Source organism: Melozone crissalis, unplaced genomic scaffold, assembly GCF_028551555.1.
Source record: "Melozone crissalis strain CALT ecotype California unplaced genomic scaffold, PUWL_Pcris_2 ptg000132l_1, whole genome shotgun sequence".
NCBI classification, from domain to species: Eukaryota; Metazoa; Chordata; class Aves; order Passeriformes; family Passerellidae; genus Melozone; species Melozone crissalis.
Window position 1 is genome coordinate 858,443 of NW_026535905.1, and position 14,503 is coordinate 872,945.

The 14,503-nt window shown below is 42.1% G+C and overlaps 1 protein-coding gene across 2 annotated transcripts in view; it reads left to right on the forward strand.

Annotated features, from left to right (window-relative positions):
• The first annotated feature begins 1,749 nt into the window (after positions 1 to 1,749).
• CTBP1 (C-terminal binding protein 1) overlaps positions 1,750 to 14,503 on the forward strand; it is a 189,332-nt gene continuing 176,578 nt past the window's right edge. The window contains exon 1 of one of the 2 annotated variants that reach the window (XM_054293190.1): positions 1,750 to 1,887. In XM_054293190.1, coding sequence (XP_054149165.1) covers positions 1,839 to 1,887 — 49 coding nt within the window. In that variant the 5' untranslated portion in view covers positions 1,750 to 1,838. The remainder of the gene's footprint in view (positions 1,888 to 14,503) is intronic. The other variant, XM_054293189.1, reaches the window with a different exon arrangement.

Below are 14,503 nucleotides of genomic sequence, written 5' to 3' on the forward strand. Positions count from 1 at the left end.
ACTAGTTGAAGGCTGATCCTGTGCACAGGTTTGGGTGTTGGCTTAAGCCAAGGCTGGTGGTTATATAGTTCTATACTTACATAGCTGGCTTATAAGATTATAAAATCCATGTTAGATTTGATGTAATGCTTGTGCAGTCTTATAACACAACCACATTCAATATTAAAGAACATTGTATTTTGGAAGAATGCCAATGTTGAGAAATGTAAAAGTGAATTTCTAAAATGGCAACAGTCTTTGTTTTTTAGAAAGTAAAAAAGTGGCATTCTGCATGCCTCATCAATTTTTCTTCTCCCTTTCATGATGGGATGTTATATTCAACTGGAATCTGTGCAAAACAGCAGATGAATCTTGAATTTGAGGATAAATAGATGTGGGGGGAAAGTGAAGAGGACAATGAGGCGAATAAAGAGTTAAAAGCATGATGAATGTTGCACACTAACTCCATTTGAAATTTAATAAAAACCCCAAACACAAAGAAGGAACTTTATTAAAAGTACAAATGCACTGAGCAGGGCAGTACTGGTAAAGATAGTACAAATACAAATGTGCAGTTCTTGATACTCAAAATATTTTTCTTTATAATTTCACTTGCAATTCATGAATCTGGATGATATGTTAATGAAATGTGTCTGTGTTTGGTTTTAGTGCAGTTCAGCCTCTAGAAAGTAACAAGCAGATTTCTAGGTTCAGTCACTTGCAAGGCCATTTAATCCTATCCCCTGATGTTGGAAGCTGCTGGGCAGGAATAAAGAGAATCAGGGAGGTGAAGTGTTTGGCTCATTTCAGTGTGCACAGTGCTCGTACTCCAGTGTGCTCTGTGTTTGTTTCTCAAAGCCCACTCAGATATTGAAAGGTGAATAAAAGTGGTGCTCTGATGATGCTTTTTAGAGCATCTGTATCCAGTTTTACCACATCCACTTGCTCACCTGCATTTTACATTCTCCTGCTATAATAAGGTTCTCCTTGAGGGATTTTTCCTCCTCTGTCCCCATCCCCCTTTCCCACTTCTCAGTGCTTTGGCTTCTAATGCAGCCTGCTTGTTGCACTGCCCTTCTGCTGCCTTGCCCAGCTCCCCGGAATCTGAAAGTGCCTGCCTGGCTCTGCTGCCAGAGAGCTGTGCCTGGTCATGCAGAAACTGCTCCCAATGCCATTTGCTTGATAGAGATGTTGGCATTCCCTCTTGTCACCAGGGTGTGTCTCTGCCCCTTGGCTTGGCTTCCTTCAACTTCCAGGCTGAAACTCTGGATTTCATTATCAGCAAGAGCCTGGATGTTAGCAGTGAAAGAAGTATTTCCTCTCACTGTGAGCTTTGTGATGCAAAGTTGTGGCTTTCCAGTTTCATCTCAGGTGAACTTGCTTCTGTCAATTTATAGGAATATGGAACTGTGCCTGCCTAAGGTGCCTGCATTTGTTGGTGGTTTGCTCATTGGAAGAGCAGAAAAGTATTTGAAGTGAAAATGCAGAGAACAGCAGCTGTCCTGGAACATTTCCACACTGTTTGGTCCGAGTTGTGCCCTGTGCTTTTGACAGGGCACAACTCGACTTAAATCATACTAGGTAAACTGATATTTATTTCACAGCAAACAGGACAGTTTACTGTGAAATAAATACCGGTTTACCTAATATGGTTTAAGAACTTTGTGAAGATTTTTAATTCTTTGAATTACATGGAGGTCATCTCCAGATCATGTGGACAAAGGTGCCAGAAATGATGCATTTTAAAGTTTGTCTTTCTGTTCACAGCTTATAAAAGACTGAGCATTTCTGCCTGGTGTGAGAAGAGCATCTCCAAGCTGTGTGGGGACGTTCTTTGAGCTTCCACTTTTGTGTCTCTCATGGACAAACACAAAGTGAAGCGGCAACGTCTGGATCGCATATTTGAAGGTTGGACATTTCAATTTCTAATGTTAATTGTGTTAGTTTTGTGGAATACTGATATTTGCTCTGGGTCGTTCTGTGTATTTTTAATTGAGTTGTAGTTGCTGTTGAGGTAATATTGAATGTGCACAAATACTGGTTTTTGGGTGGAAACTGATCCAGACAAAGAAGAGAAACTAGTCTGTGACCTATTCTAGAGTTGAGTTGGCTTTCATCTTAGCATTTTACAACATTCTACCCAAACACTGTAAAAACTGTGAGCTTATATAAAACAACAATTTCAAAAGGGCAAGATGACCACATAGTGCTCTCAGGAGTCTCCCTCTACAGGCTTGCCTCATGCAGGGTGATTTAACAGCTTGTATCTGATCCTTGAAAGGAAGTGAAAAGTCAGATGAAAACAAAACAAAAATTGCAGGAGACTCCCAAATGCTAAATGAGTATTAATAAAAATAGTGTGGATTCTAGTGAAAGGACTTGTAATCATTTGGATCTCTCATTTTACCTCAGGTCACAAATGATGAATTGCATATTCTTGCTCTTTTCTCCAAAAGGTTTTTAGAGCTGGTATGAAAGCAGGTTGTGGAATAAGTTGTACTGTTTTTAATGAATGGTCTGGACTAAATGAATTTTTATATTAAAATGTTAGTTTCTCATGAAAAGGCAAGGGAATAGTTAATTTCTTTTTGACACAATGGGAGACAGAGTACAGACTGGTGGGCACGTGGTCTCTGCATCATGGCTAAGGATGTGAACTGGGGGTGAAACCTTTGCCTCCTCCACATGTTGGTCTTGAGACCCTTTCCCAGCAGCTGTGTTGTGTGAGGAGTCCCTGGCAATGGATTTTTACCCTTTCTTTGTGCCAATGTGAGTGTGACTCTACCAAGAGCTATATTGAGAAGTTGATTTGTACTAAAACCTTTCCTTGGCACATTTTCCATAGGTAAATTCCTCAGTCCAGGTCACTGCTCAGCTGACAGAGCAGTTGCCTGGAAGGGGCAGCTGGAAAAGCTCAGTGGGGTTGCTGGGACTGTTTAGCCTAACACAGCCAGAGAAAGGGACATTTCATCCAGATATCAAAGGGTGCAGCTCCGCATTTGCTTTGGGTGATGAATCTCCTTGTCAGTGTTCCAAAACTGGCCAAGCCCAGCCATGGTTGCCAGGTCCAGGCTGTAACTGTGTCCCACCTGGACTGCTTGGCCAAGGGGCCAGAACCTGCTCACTGGAGACTGATCCCTGCTCAGAGAAATGGGGAGCTGACTGCAGAGGATGATGAAATTGGGCAGGCTGCCCCACTTTCTGTGCATCTCTGCTGTTAGATCAGCTAGAACTGACCTAGGAGTGTGCATGCTCCTCTTCTCTGCTCCCAGTCTCAGTTCCCCATCCCACAGTTTCTGTATCCAACTCTTCAAGAAAAAATAGAGAATATTAACTTCTTGTCTTTTGGCCTGTGTTAGCTGAATCAGCAAGGTGTGAAGAATGACAAAGCTGTCCCTTTTGATGGCAGCCAGCAGTTAGAGCAGCTCAGCCCATCACTGCAATCTCAGCCTCCTGATGGGCTGATTCTGTTGAGCAACAGAACAACCTGAGAGGCCAAAAGTCTGTGATGATGTGGGAAGGAGCATTGCCAGGGACAGAGGAACAGAGCAGCAGCCACTGGGACTGAAACAGCAGTGGCTTCCCCCAGGCTTTGTGCCCACATCCAGTGATGCTCTTTTGTCTGGCTTGTGTTCCCTGCCCTGCACAATTCACTGCATCCATCCTGTGGTCAAATCTGCTTGGCCATGCAGTGGAGGGAACTGATCCACTTGAAAAGTGATGTAGAAAAAAAGGGGTTTTCAGCCACCTCTCTGCTTCCTTAATCCCATTTACCAAACAGCCAGGTTGGGAAAATAGAGTGGGAAGGCCAGGCAGAAAATGATCAGGAGGAGAGGGGGGAAAACAGCAGGTATGGAAACATGGAGTAAAACAGCAGGTGTGGAAACATGGGGTAACACAGCAGGTATGGAAACATGGGGTAAAACAGCAGGTGTGGAAACATGGGGTAAAACAACAGGTGTGGAATCATGGGGTAAAACAGCAGGTATGGAAACATGGGGTAAAACAGCAGGTGTGGAAACATGGGGTAAAACAGCAGGTGTGGAAACATGGGGTAAAACAGCAGGTATGGAAACATGGGGTAAAACAACAGGTGTGGAATCATGGGGTAAAACAACAGGTATGGAAACATGGGGTAAAACAGCAGGTGTGAAATCATGGGGTAAAACAACAGGTGTGGAAACATGGGGTAACACAGCAGGTGTGGAAACATGGGGTAAAACAACAGGTGTGGAATCATGGGGTAAAACAACAGGTGTGGAAACATGGGGTAAAACAACAGGTGTGGAATCATGGGGTAAAACAGCAGGTATGGAAACATGGGGTAAAACAGCAGGTGTGGAAACATGGGGTAAAACAACAGGTGTGGAATCATGGGGTAAAACAGCAGGTGTGGAAACATGGGGTAAAACAGCAGGTGTGGAAACATGGGGTAAAACAACAGGTGTGGAAACATGGGGTAAAACAGCAGGTGTGGAAACATGGGGTAAAACAGCAGGTATGGAAACATGGGGTAAAACAACAGGTGTGGAATCATGGGGTAAAACAGCAGGTATGGAAACATGGGGTAAAACAGCAGGTGTGAAATCATGGGGTAAAACAACAGGTGTGGAAACATGGGGTAACACAGCAGGTGTGGAAACATGGGGTAAAACAACAGGTATGGAAACATGGGGTAACACAGCAGGTGTGGAAACATGGGGTAACACAGCAGGTGTGGAATCATGGGGTAAAACAGCAGGTGTGGAAACATGGGGTAAAACAACAGGTGTGGAATCATGGGGTAAAACAGCAGGTGTGGAAACATGGGGTAAAACAGCAGGTATGGAAACATGGGGTAACACAGCAGGTGTGAAATCATGGGGTAAAACAGCAGGTATGGAAACATGGGGTAAAACAACAGGTGTGGAAACATGGGGTAAAACAGCAGGTGTGGAAACATGGGGTAAAACAGCAGGTGTGGAAACATGGGGTAAAACAACAGGTGTGGAATCATGGGGTAAAACAGCAGGTGTGGAAACATGGGGTAAAACAGCAGGTATGGAAACATGGGGTAACACAGCAGGTGTGAAATCATGGGGTAAAACAGCAGGTATGGAAACATGGGGTAAAACAACAGGTGTGGAAACATGGGGTAAAACAGCAGGTGTGGAAACATGGGGTAAAACAGCAGGTGTGGAAACATGGGGTAAAACAACAGGTGCGGAAACATGGGGTAAAACAGCAGGTATGGAAACATGGGGTAAAACAACAGGTGCGGAAACATGGGGTAAAACAGCAGGTATGGAAACATGGGGTAAAACAGCAGGTGTGGAAACATGGGGTAAAACAACAGGTGTGGAAACATGGGGTAAAACAACAGGTATGGAAACATGGGGTAAAACAACAGGTGTGGAAACATGGGGTAAAACAGCAGGTGTGGAAACATGGGGTAAAACAGCAGGTATGGAAACATGGGGTAAAACAGCAGGTATGGAAACATGGGGTAAAACAACAGGTGTGGAAACATGGGGTAAAACAACAGGTGTGGAAACATGGGGTAAAACAGCAGGTATGGAAACATGCCTGACATTTAACAGCTGTGGGAACCCAGTTTGGCTCCCAAGTGTTGGAACTGTGTTCTGCTCCTGTGTGTCTGTGTGTTCAAATGTTCTTTGAGGCTTGTAAACACATTTCCCTGATGATGATTTCAAAGAGTGTAAAAAGGGATAAAAACTAGGGGGTTGGTTTGTTTTATAATGGCTTTTTTTCTACATATGGTCTTGTTCAGGTTTAAAAATCAATTATGCAGAATTGTTCTCTGATATATGTGCCTTTCATAACACAACCTAAATATTTTATATTTTACAAATTTGTGTGATGTTTTACAAAGCTTAGGGAATGTAGTGAGCTGTAGAACTATTAAAGGTGGTTTATCTTCTTGGTCAGCTTTTCTGTCCATCAGTTTGTGCATTGCTTTCTTCTCTGGAACTTTCTCTTAGAAGAGAATACTTTGAAGATGCACTTTATTTCTATTGCAAGTTCACTTTAAAATAGGCTGCAATAACTTGCTAACTACTACTAACTATGTGTTTTTTCATGAATTCTTGAATATAATGAAGCTTAATGGAGCTCAGTAAATGATTTTGTCTCTGAGGTACCCATGATTCCCTTTGATGATTTCTTAAATATAAAATTGAATATTTGCTTCTAATCCCAAAGCTGTTTGCAGTCATATTTTTGGTGCACATTTCAATGTTCTGCCATTGAAGGCTGTCCCTTAAAAAAGCCAGGTATTAAATTCTGGTTTCTAACTTCCACCACTAGCTGTGAATTATGCTGTGGCATCAGGACATGATTCGAGGCACTCTGAGATGCTAATATTAAACTCACTTCACAATTTGTAAAATGACATTTAGGATTCTTCCCTTGGAGATGAATGGTACCACGACGTGTGAAGGATTAATTAGTTACTGATTATATTGTTCTTTGTCCCCCTCTCCGGTGATGCTGGTGATTGCAAAGCATAATTACAGAAGTATACATTTGGCAGAACAGTTGGAAGTGTCACAGTGCAAAAATAAAATGTGTTCATTTTGTGGATAATTTGAAAAATTCAAAATGTTTTTGGCATTTTGAAAAGTTGTTATCTCTAATTAAGGTATTATTGTGCTTTATATTGTAACAAACTGTAAACAATGCTGTTTATTTGCTTATATTCTAGAAATCCTTAATTAAATTGGTGTATGTTTTACTGACCATTGCTTGGCAGTTCCCTTGGGCTGTCTGACCCCTCCTGCATTTGCTGGGTGCTGATAGATGAAGGAACAGAAGGTGCTGCAGGCAGGGGGAATGGCTGGATTGTCTGTCAAGGGGCTTGCTGAACACTGGGAATTATTTTTAAGTACATTGTTTTGGCTGCCTCAGCACTATATATTTATTATACACTGCTTTTGGTGGCTTTCCAAGCTTTAGGGAACACTGGGGGAGGAGGAAAGGGGCTTCTCTCATTTCTTCCTGCTTGTTTGCACAGGTATTAGGGATGAAAGCACAGCACAATGCTGGAAATGTTACTGGAATATTCAGAGGACTTTCCCAATTAGGCGAGTTCTTCCCAGAGCACCTCGTGTGATATTTGCACAGCAAAGGCAGCAGCATGTGCCGGGTACAAGTCTGGGAAGACCCTCTCTGTCCCCAGACAGGTGTGGATGTTTTTTTGGCTTTTTGTTTTGTTTTGTTTTTTTTCTTCTGGTGTTGATAAAGCAAAAAGCATCTTAGCACTCAGAATGCTCAATCATTTCCTAATTTTTTTTTTTTCAGCACTAGTGTTAATGTTATTCTTTATATGTGCATGTTGCTTCATCTTTTTAAAAGTGCCCAGAAGAAAAGTTGCAATGAGTTTCAGCTATTTTAACAGTAATGCTTTATTACCTAAGAAATAAAGAGTTGGCCAGGATCATAAATTGGAAAAGAAAGTGCATATTAATGGGATGAATTTCTGAAATTTCAGATAAAATCTCTCGTCTTTGCTTTTATGAAGGGCAGCCTTTCTTTGGGAAGGTTTGATCAGTGGCAAATACCCAAGTGTGATGCACTTTGAAGGACAGTAAAAGTGCATGATAAATGAATAGTTTCTTTTCAAGGATATGGCCTGGGCTTTCTTTCTTTATAAGGAAACATCTGTGTTTTCAGAGCTTCTTTTTGCTGCTTGAGATTTAATAAGATGAATCTTCAGTTTGTAGTAGATGTGGAATATGTTGATGGTTTCAGGAGGAATGCAAAGGGAAAAAAATCAGATACGAATTGAATTCGGTTGTCCTCCCAAATTGATAGAGAAATCTTGTAATAAAGAGTGACTTAATTAAAAGAAAAATGCATTCACTTTCCTGATTTCTTTTGCTTGTGTGTGTAATAGCTTGGCTTTTTCACTAGTGGGAAGTACCAGGTTGAGAAATACCAAGTATTTCTTCATGACCATTGGTGGATCTTATCTGCTTTGTGTAAACTGGGATTTGACCCCTTGCAGGGGCAGTTGAGTTTTCTTCTGTTAATGAGAAGATGGCTTGGTCAGGGCTTTCCCTGAATTTCAAAAAGCACTTTTACTGAACTTGGTCTGTTCCATGTGAGTTGATTTGTAAATAAGAAGAAGGAGGAATAAATGTTTGCAGGCAGTGAGTGCCCTTTGCTCTTTCTCTAAGTGGGAATTGCAGATCTCAAGTTCTTTGGAGAACAAGAGCTGCAGTTCTCTTCACAGGCAAATTTGAACATGTTCTTCATTGTTTCACTTGTAGAGATACTGGAGAAAGAAAGGAAATAATAAAATGCACAGGCAGTGGTAAATCAAACAGTACTTTATGGAGTTCCTGTGTACTGATATTTGTACTGGGCACACTTAATATGCCAAATGTTTCTTAAAAAGGGATTAATGGGCTGCCTCGTTTCCTGGTGTCTGACAGACCTCAGAAGGTGGCTTAGTGAAGGATTAGGGCAGCAGAGGGAGCTAAAAGATTCCTAATATTTTATCATTTGTTTCCTAAGTCAAAGTAGCTCCTTTATAAAGTACCAATTAACCTTTGCAAAAATGTGATTTTCTAACCTTAAGTGCCTTCAGCAAATACATAAGCATTTGAACTGGAGTAAATTCCTTTCCTCTGTAGCAATCCAGTATAAATTAAATTAGGAATTAGATAGTTAAAACTACAAAATCTTTCTGCAGGAAGAGCCACCAAACCTTTCAAGTGTAGCAAATGGAAGTGTTTAAGCAAGCAGAGTTTTCTATGGAAAACCTATAGAAGAATATTCTATAAGTAAACCAATTTACATTCAGCTACAAGTGTTTTAATATAAAAATGCACTTTGGTGCATTGTATACAAGCATGTTTTAACCATACAATACTATTTTTCTGTGTATTGCTTGTAAAAACTTTGAAAGCATTTTTGAACATGTGGTAATAGAGAGAATTAGATAAAAGTTGCCTTCAAAGAACAGGGAGCATATTCTAAGGACTAAGATAAGTTGACTTTAAAATAATAAAATAACAAATGGTGCTACCAGGAATCTCAGCACAACAAGATTTTTTGCCTCTTTCCAAAGGAAAATGATCTGTGTATTTGGGTTACGTTTACCCTACTGCAAAAGCATCCTTTATCTCATTAGAATTAGAGTTGAAATGCTTATGCACAGGCTCGTGTTTGGTTTTTGGCTTTGTCCTTTATATCAGTGTTCGCAGTGCAAAGGGGTTTTAGCTTTCCTTTGGCTTCCTGCAGTAACCTGCATCTCAGTCTTCGCCTGCACAGGCTTTGGATTTGCATCCACTCAAGCATTACAGTATTGCAGAGGTGTTGCAAGTTGTATGGAAAGGGAATTGCCTTGGAAGCCCCTTTTGCTCTAAGTGATACCAAGCAGTAGCCGCTAATGGAAATCATGGCTTCAGTAGGAAAATTTGTGGCGGAAAATCTATGGAGAAAAGAATCTGAGATTTTAAAGTTTTGCTGAAATGTTCATGTCACTGATTTAAGTTATGAATGCTGTAAAGAAAAACTGCCATTTTGTGGTGTCCAGCATCATGCATTTTATCTGTGTTGTCACATTTTGACTGGTATATTGAAATAAAATACACTTAAAATAAAACACACTTGGTTACGACAGCAGCTGTGTTCAGCTGTGATCCATCCAGAAAGCTGCATCTTGACACTGCAGTAAAGTCAAAATAGTTTCCCTGAATGCTAGTGTCACACACAGTGTTAAATACAGAAAATAATACAGCACGACACTGGTTTTACAGGGTTGGATTAATTGTATTTGTAATGTCAGATACTTGAGTCAGAATCCAGTACATAACCACACCTCATCCTCTGATTCCTGAATAATCTCCTGAGAATTTATTCTCCTATTCTTCTATTAATAAAAATATTTTCAGGCTAGATATTTAGCTTTTATACAGTGCAGATACGTGGCTGGTAAAAATTTTAGAAGCTTTAGAAGTCTTAAGTACTTGATGGTGGTACGTTCTTATTTCTGCCTGGGGTCAGGGGAGATGCTCTGATGCTGCTTTGCACTGTGCTCTGCAAAACTGAACTGTACAAAGATTAAGTGTCTAGGTAAACATACTAAAAATTTACATATTCATCTAATTAAAGCAGTCACGTTCAGCTTCACAGAGGCAGTTCCCATCCTCAGGGAAGTGCAGTCTGAGATGCAAAAAAGGATTTTATTTTGTTTCCTCCCTTAGTGCAGTCAGGATGGGGGTGCTATTATGCAAGTGGAAACAAGACGATAAAAGTGGAGACAGTGTTTTAGTGCTGGAGGCTTCTGCTCAGGGCACACATCCTCGTGTCCTCATTGCAGGAGGGCAGTGCTGAATTGGACAGGAGGGATTGCATGGAGGGAGCGCCCAGCAGAGCTGTCCCTCCTCATCAGAGAGGTCCCTGTGCTCTGGTGGACAGCTCATTTGCAGTTAGGAACTCTGTTTTATCTTGTTGCTCTTGTGAACTCAGGTACCAGGTTAGGGAAAAAAAGCTGCCTCTGCCTCTTCTCTGTCTGTGACAGAAAACAGTCAGAGATGTTCTGGGATGTAAATAGCAGCAGGCTGTTGTAATACTCTTGGAATCCCTTTAAAACATGAGGCTTTGCTAATTGTGGAAATGCCTGGCACTTGCTGCAGGTGAGAACACAGCCTTTGGTACCACTGGAGATGCAGAACTCTGCAGTGGTTTGTGGCCCTGCTCAGATACCTAAATAAAAAGGTTCCTTCTTCCACCCTTTCCTATGAGAACTAAATTTAAATTGCTTGTGACTTTGAGCAGATGTATTTGGGATGTTTTTTTAAAGCCAGAAGTTAGCTGTTAAAAATTATTCATGTTTCTCTTTCCCCTGATGCTTATTTTTCAAAGTATCCTCCCATGCACTGAATTTTCAAACCTTTCATTCTGCCAATTAACTGGAGACACAGCAAAAAAAGACACGAAAATTACAGGCAATGGCAGTAGGAGAGCAAATGATGAAGAGTAAAGGCTCTTTATTCTTTTGATCCTACCTGTATTTGTCAGAAAGTTTCCTTGTGTGCTAGATAATGACACTCAAATACAATTAGACTATGACTCCTGCTAATAGGTAATCAAGAATAATTATAAGTTTTAATTAAATACTCGATAAATGCCTCTTTTTGTCAAGGAGTGCACATTAGAAGAAATAGTTTTATTAAGTGCTAAGAAAACTTTTTCCCAGGCAATTTTATCACCATTTCTTGTTCCCTGCTGTTCCTTTCTGTCTTGAAGATTGCATCAGTCACACGCGTGTGGTTTTTTCCTGGGTATCAAATACCACTTAGGCAGGTGTTGCCTGATTTCCACAACATCTGCCAGTCATTTCTGGTTGCTGTTGTGAGCGTAGCTAACCTGCAGACGGTCGTGTTTGCCCGTGTGTGCAGTGCCCCACAGGCTGCCAGCCTTGTTCCCCGAGTGCTGCCCTTGCCTTCCGTGCAGGCATCAGCAATTTATCAAACTCGGATCATCCAGGAGCAGTTTCTGCTGCTTGCAATAAACAAAAGCAGCTGCGCTCTAGCTGTCCTTATCTGCATCAATGCATAGATTGTAAAGGGCTTTTCTGACAAACAAGACACAAGTTTAGAATTTCGAACTGGAATTTAGGGCATGTAAGTCAGAGTGAGTCGACAGTGATGTTTAGAAACAATATAATAATGCAGAGAATTAATTAGTTGCCATAGTAACTGCTTTGTTTTAATAATTTGGTGGGGCAATGAATAAAAGGAGCTCAGAAAGAAGTAGTATCACTCTTGATTACATGTGCAATGAGAGAGGTTTTGTTCATTAATAGTGGAAATTAATTTGATTTTATAACAGATTGAAGAATGAATGTATAAGTTTTACTTTGGAAAGGCAATAAAAATGATGTACAGATTTTTTTATTCTTATTTTTTTTCTACCCCCTGGGAAAAACATAATCACATTTTACATTTTATTATGGCAATGCAGATTATTGATTTCTTAACAATAAAACATGCTCAATATATTGCATTGTAAGCGTGGCCTCAATGTGTGTGCTGTGGTTTGTTGCCTGGCAGTTGTTGGCAGCCTAGCAACGTGCTCAGTCCAGATCTGCAAAGGGATGGAGGCACCCAAAGTCAGGAGTTACAGGAAAGGCAGGCTTCTCACTGCTTCAAAACCCATCCAGAATCATCAGCACCTCGAAATCCCTTTGTGCTTCGTGGATGAAATGCAAGTCCACTGCACACTTTAAAGATCACAGAATCCCAGGATGGCTTGGAAGGGACCCCAGTGATCCTGTCATCCCAACCCCTCTGCCATGGGCAGGGACCCCTTCCATGACACCAGCTTGCTCCAAGTCCTGACCTTCTGAATTTTCTTTCCTCTTGCAGATTTGAGCAGTTTGGTGTGCGTTTAGGGACAAATGCAGGGTCCTCAAACAAAGACAAGGCAGGATCCCCAAACTGAAGGAGCTTTTTGGAGGCAGACGTGGAGCCAGCAGAAGCCTCACCGGCAGCACGGGCACCTGGAGCCTGCTCTGCAGAAGGAGGGAGGCACAGAAGGAAAGGAGGGAGGCACAGAAGGAAAGGAGGGAGGCACAGAAGGAGGGAGGCACAGAAGGAGGGAGGCACAGAAGGGAAGGAGGGAGGCACAGAAGGAGGGAGGCACAGAAGGAAAGGAGGGAGGCACAGAAGGAAAGGAGGGAGGCACAGAAGGAGGGAGGCACAGAAGGAGGGAGGCACAGAAGGAAAGGAGGGAGGCACAGAAGGAAAGGAGGGAGGCACAGAAGGGAAGGAGGGAGGCACAGAAGGAGGGAGGCACAGAAGGAAAGGAGGGAGGCACAGAAGGAGGGAGGCACAGAAGGAAAGGAGGGAGGCACAGAAGGAAAGGAGGGAGGCACAGAAGGGAAGGAGGGAGGCACAGAAGGAGGGAGGCACAGAAGGGAAGGAGGGAGGCACAGAAGGAGGGAGGCACAGAAGGAAAGGAGGGAGGCACAGAAGGAAAGGAGGGAGGCACAGAAGGAGGGAGGCACAGAAGGAAAGGAGGGAGGCACAGAAGGAAAGGAGGGAGGCACAGAAGGAGGGAGGCACAGAAGGAGGTGCTTTGCTGCAGAAATTCATGTGCAGAGCAGGTCCCAGCGCCTCTCCCAGCTGCCTGTGTGCTGATGAGGCCGTGTCTGGAGACTGGCAGGTGTCATGCAAGAAGGGATTACTGCTGATGTCCTACTGGAGCCTTTCACAGGCCACAGCCTCTCATTTGTGTCTGCCTTCTCATCTGCTGCCCTTTTTTAAATTCTCCTTGACTACTGGCAGCTTTTGGCTGAAATTTGCCGGTGAGTTAAAGATTTAATTATGGAGGGCCCAGTGGGTAGATGGACAGGCACAGTTAGGTGAGCCTGGCTTCCTTTGAAAATCTGTCTGAAAGGTGCTTAGCTATTGCAGACAGAAATAAGAAATGCCACCTCACTACTCCTTGGCCAAGGGAGAGATGTGCATCACCAGACCCAAATCATGTTCCCTCCCTTGAAGTTGGTTCTCCAAGCACTGCTCCCAGCAGTGGCTCCTCAATAGCTGAAGCTGTGTTCCCAGGATCAGGGAAACTTTCTGTTCCGGGTTATCACCAATCCAAAGCTGATTGCTTTTTTGAAGAGGTTTGTTACCCTTTCTGTGTTGTTCGCTGCTGTCTATGTAATGCAAGCTCAACTCATTGTGTCAGGGGAAAAAAAGGGATACCTAAGCTCAGTAGTGACTCAGAAAGGGAAATTCAAGCTTCTCTGTTCCCAGTGCTTCCGTGTGTGTAAGTTTTGGAAGGAGATTTAAAACTATGGACTGTTCTTCTCTTTGAGGTGAGTGCCCCCATCACCGGGCTGTTCATGTCCTTGACACCTCCCCTCTGGTCTCATAAGAAACTTGCCCTAAAATAAATATTTCTAAAAGCAGTGTATCATACCTCCAGACCATGTTTTCTTCCTTCTTCCCTTATCTCTTAGCTGTATCTGAATAAAATTAAATTGTGATGTTTTTGAAAGGGATGCTAACTTGGTTTGAACTTTCCTTGGTACCTAATCCTTCACTAGAATTCTGAAATGTTTGTTAATATAATCTTAAAGTTTACCAAATCCTTTCCTGTTTAATTTTTGTGTGTCAGTCTTTGAAACCTCTCATAATGTGAGATGATTGGGTGAGTTTTGCCCCTATCCAAGATGTCAATGGAGGGAAGTGAAAGGAAGTTCATTCCAGAGCTGCAAACATCCAGTGAAGAATGTTTTAGTTTTTTAGTGCTTCCTTTTATCTGTGTTAACCATAAATCAGTGGTTATTTTATAGGTTCCTTGTGATTACAGTAATCAATAACAGGACTGTATCCTGAAATAGTTGGGGAAGGAAATTTCCAGCAGCTCCAGAAAGGCACCGGTGCATCTGATGTGTGTGGTCTTTAGCTGCCTTTTCCCCTGCAATTCTGAGGCTCATTGTCTTTGTTTTTCTGCTTCTCTTTTCTAATGAGGGAATAAAATAATTTTTGTTTCATTCCTGGTTTTC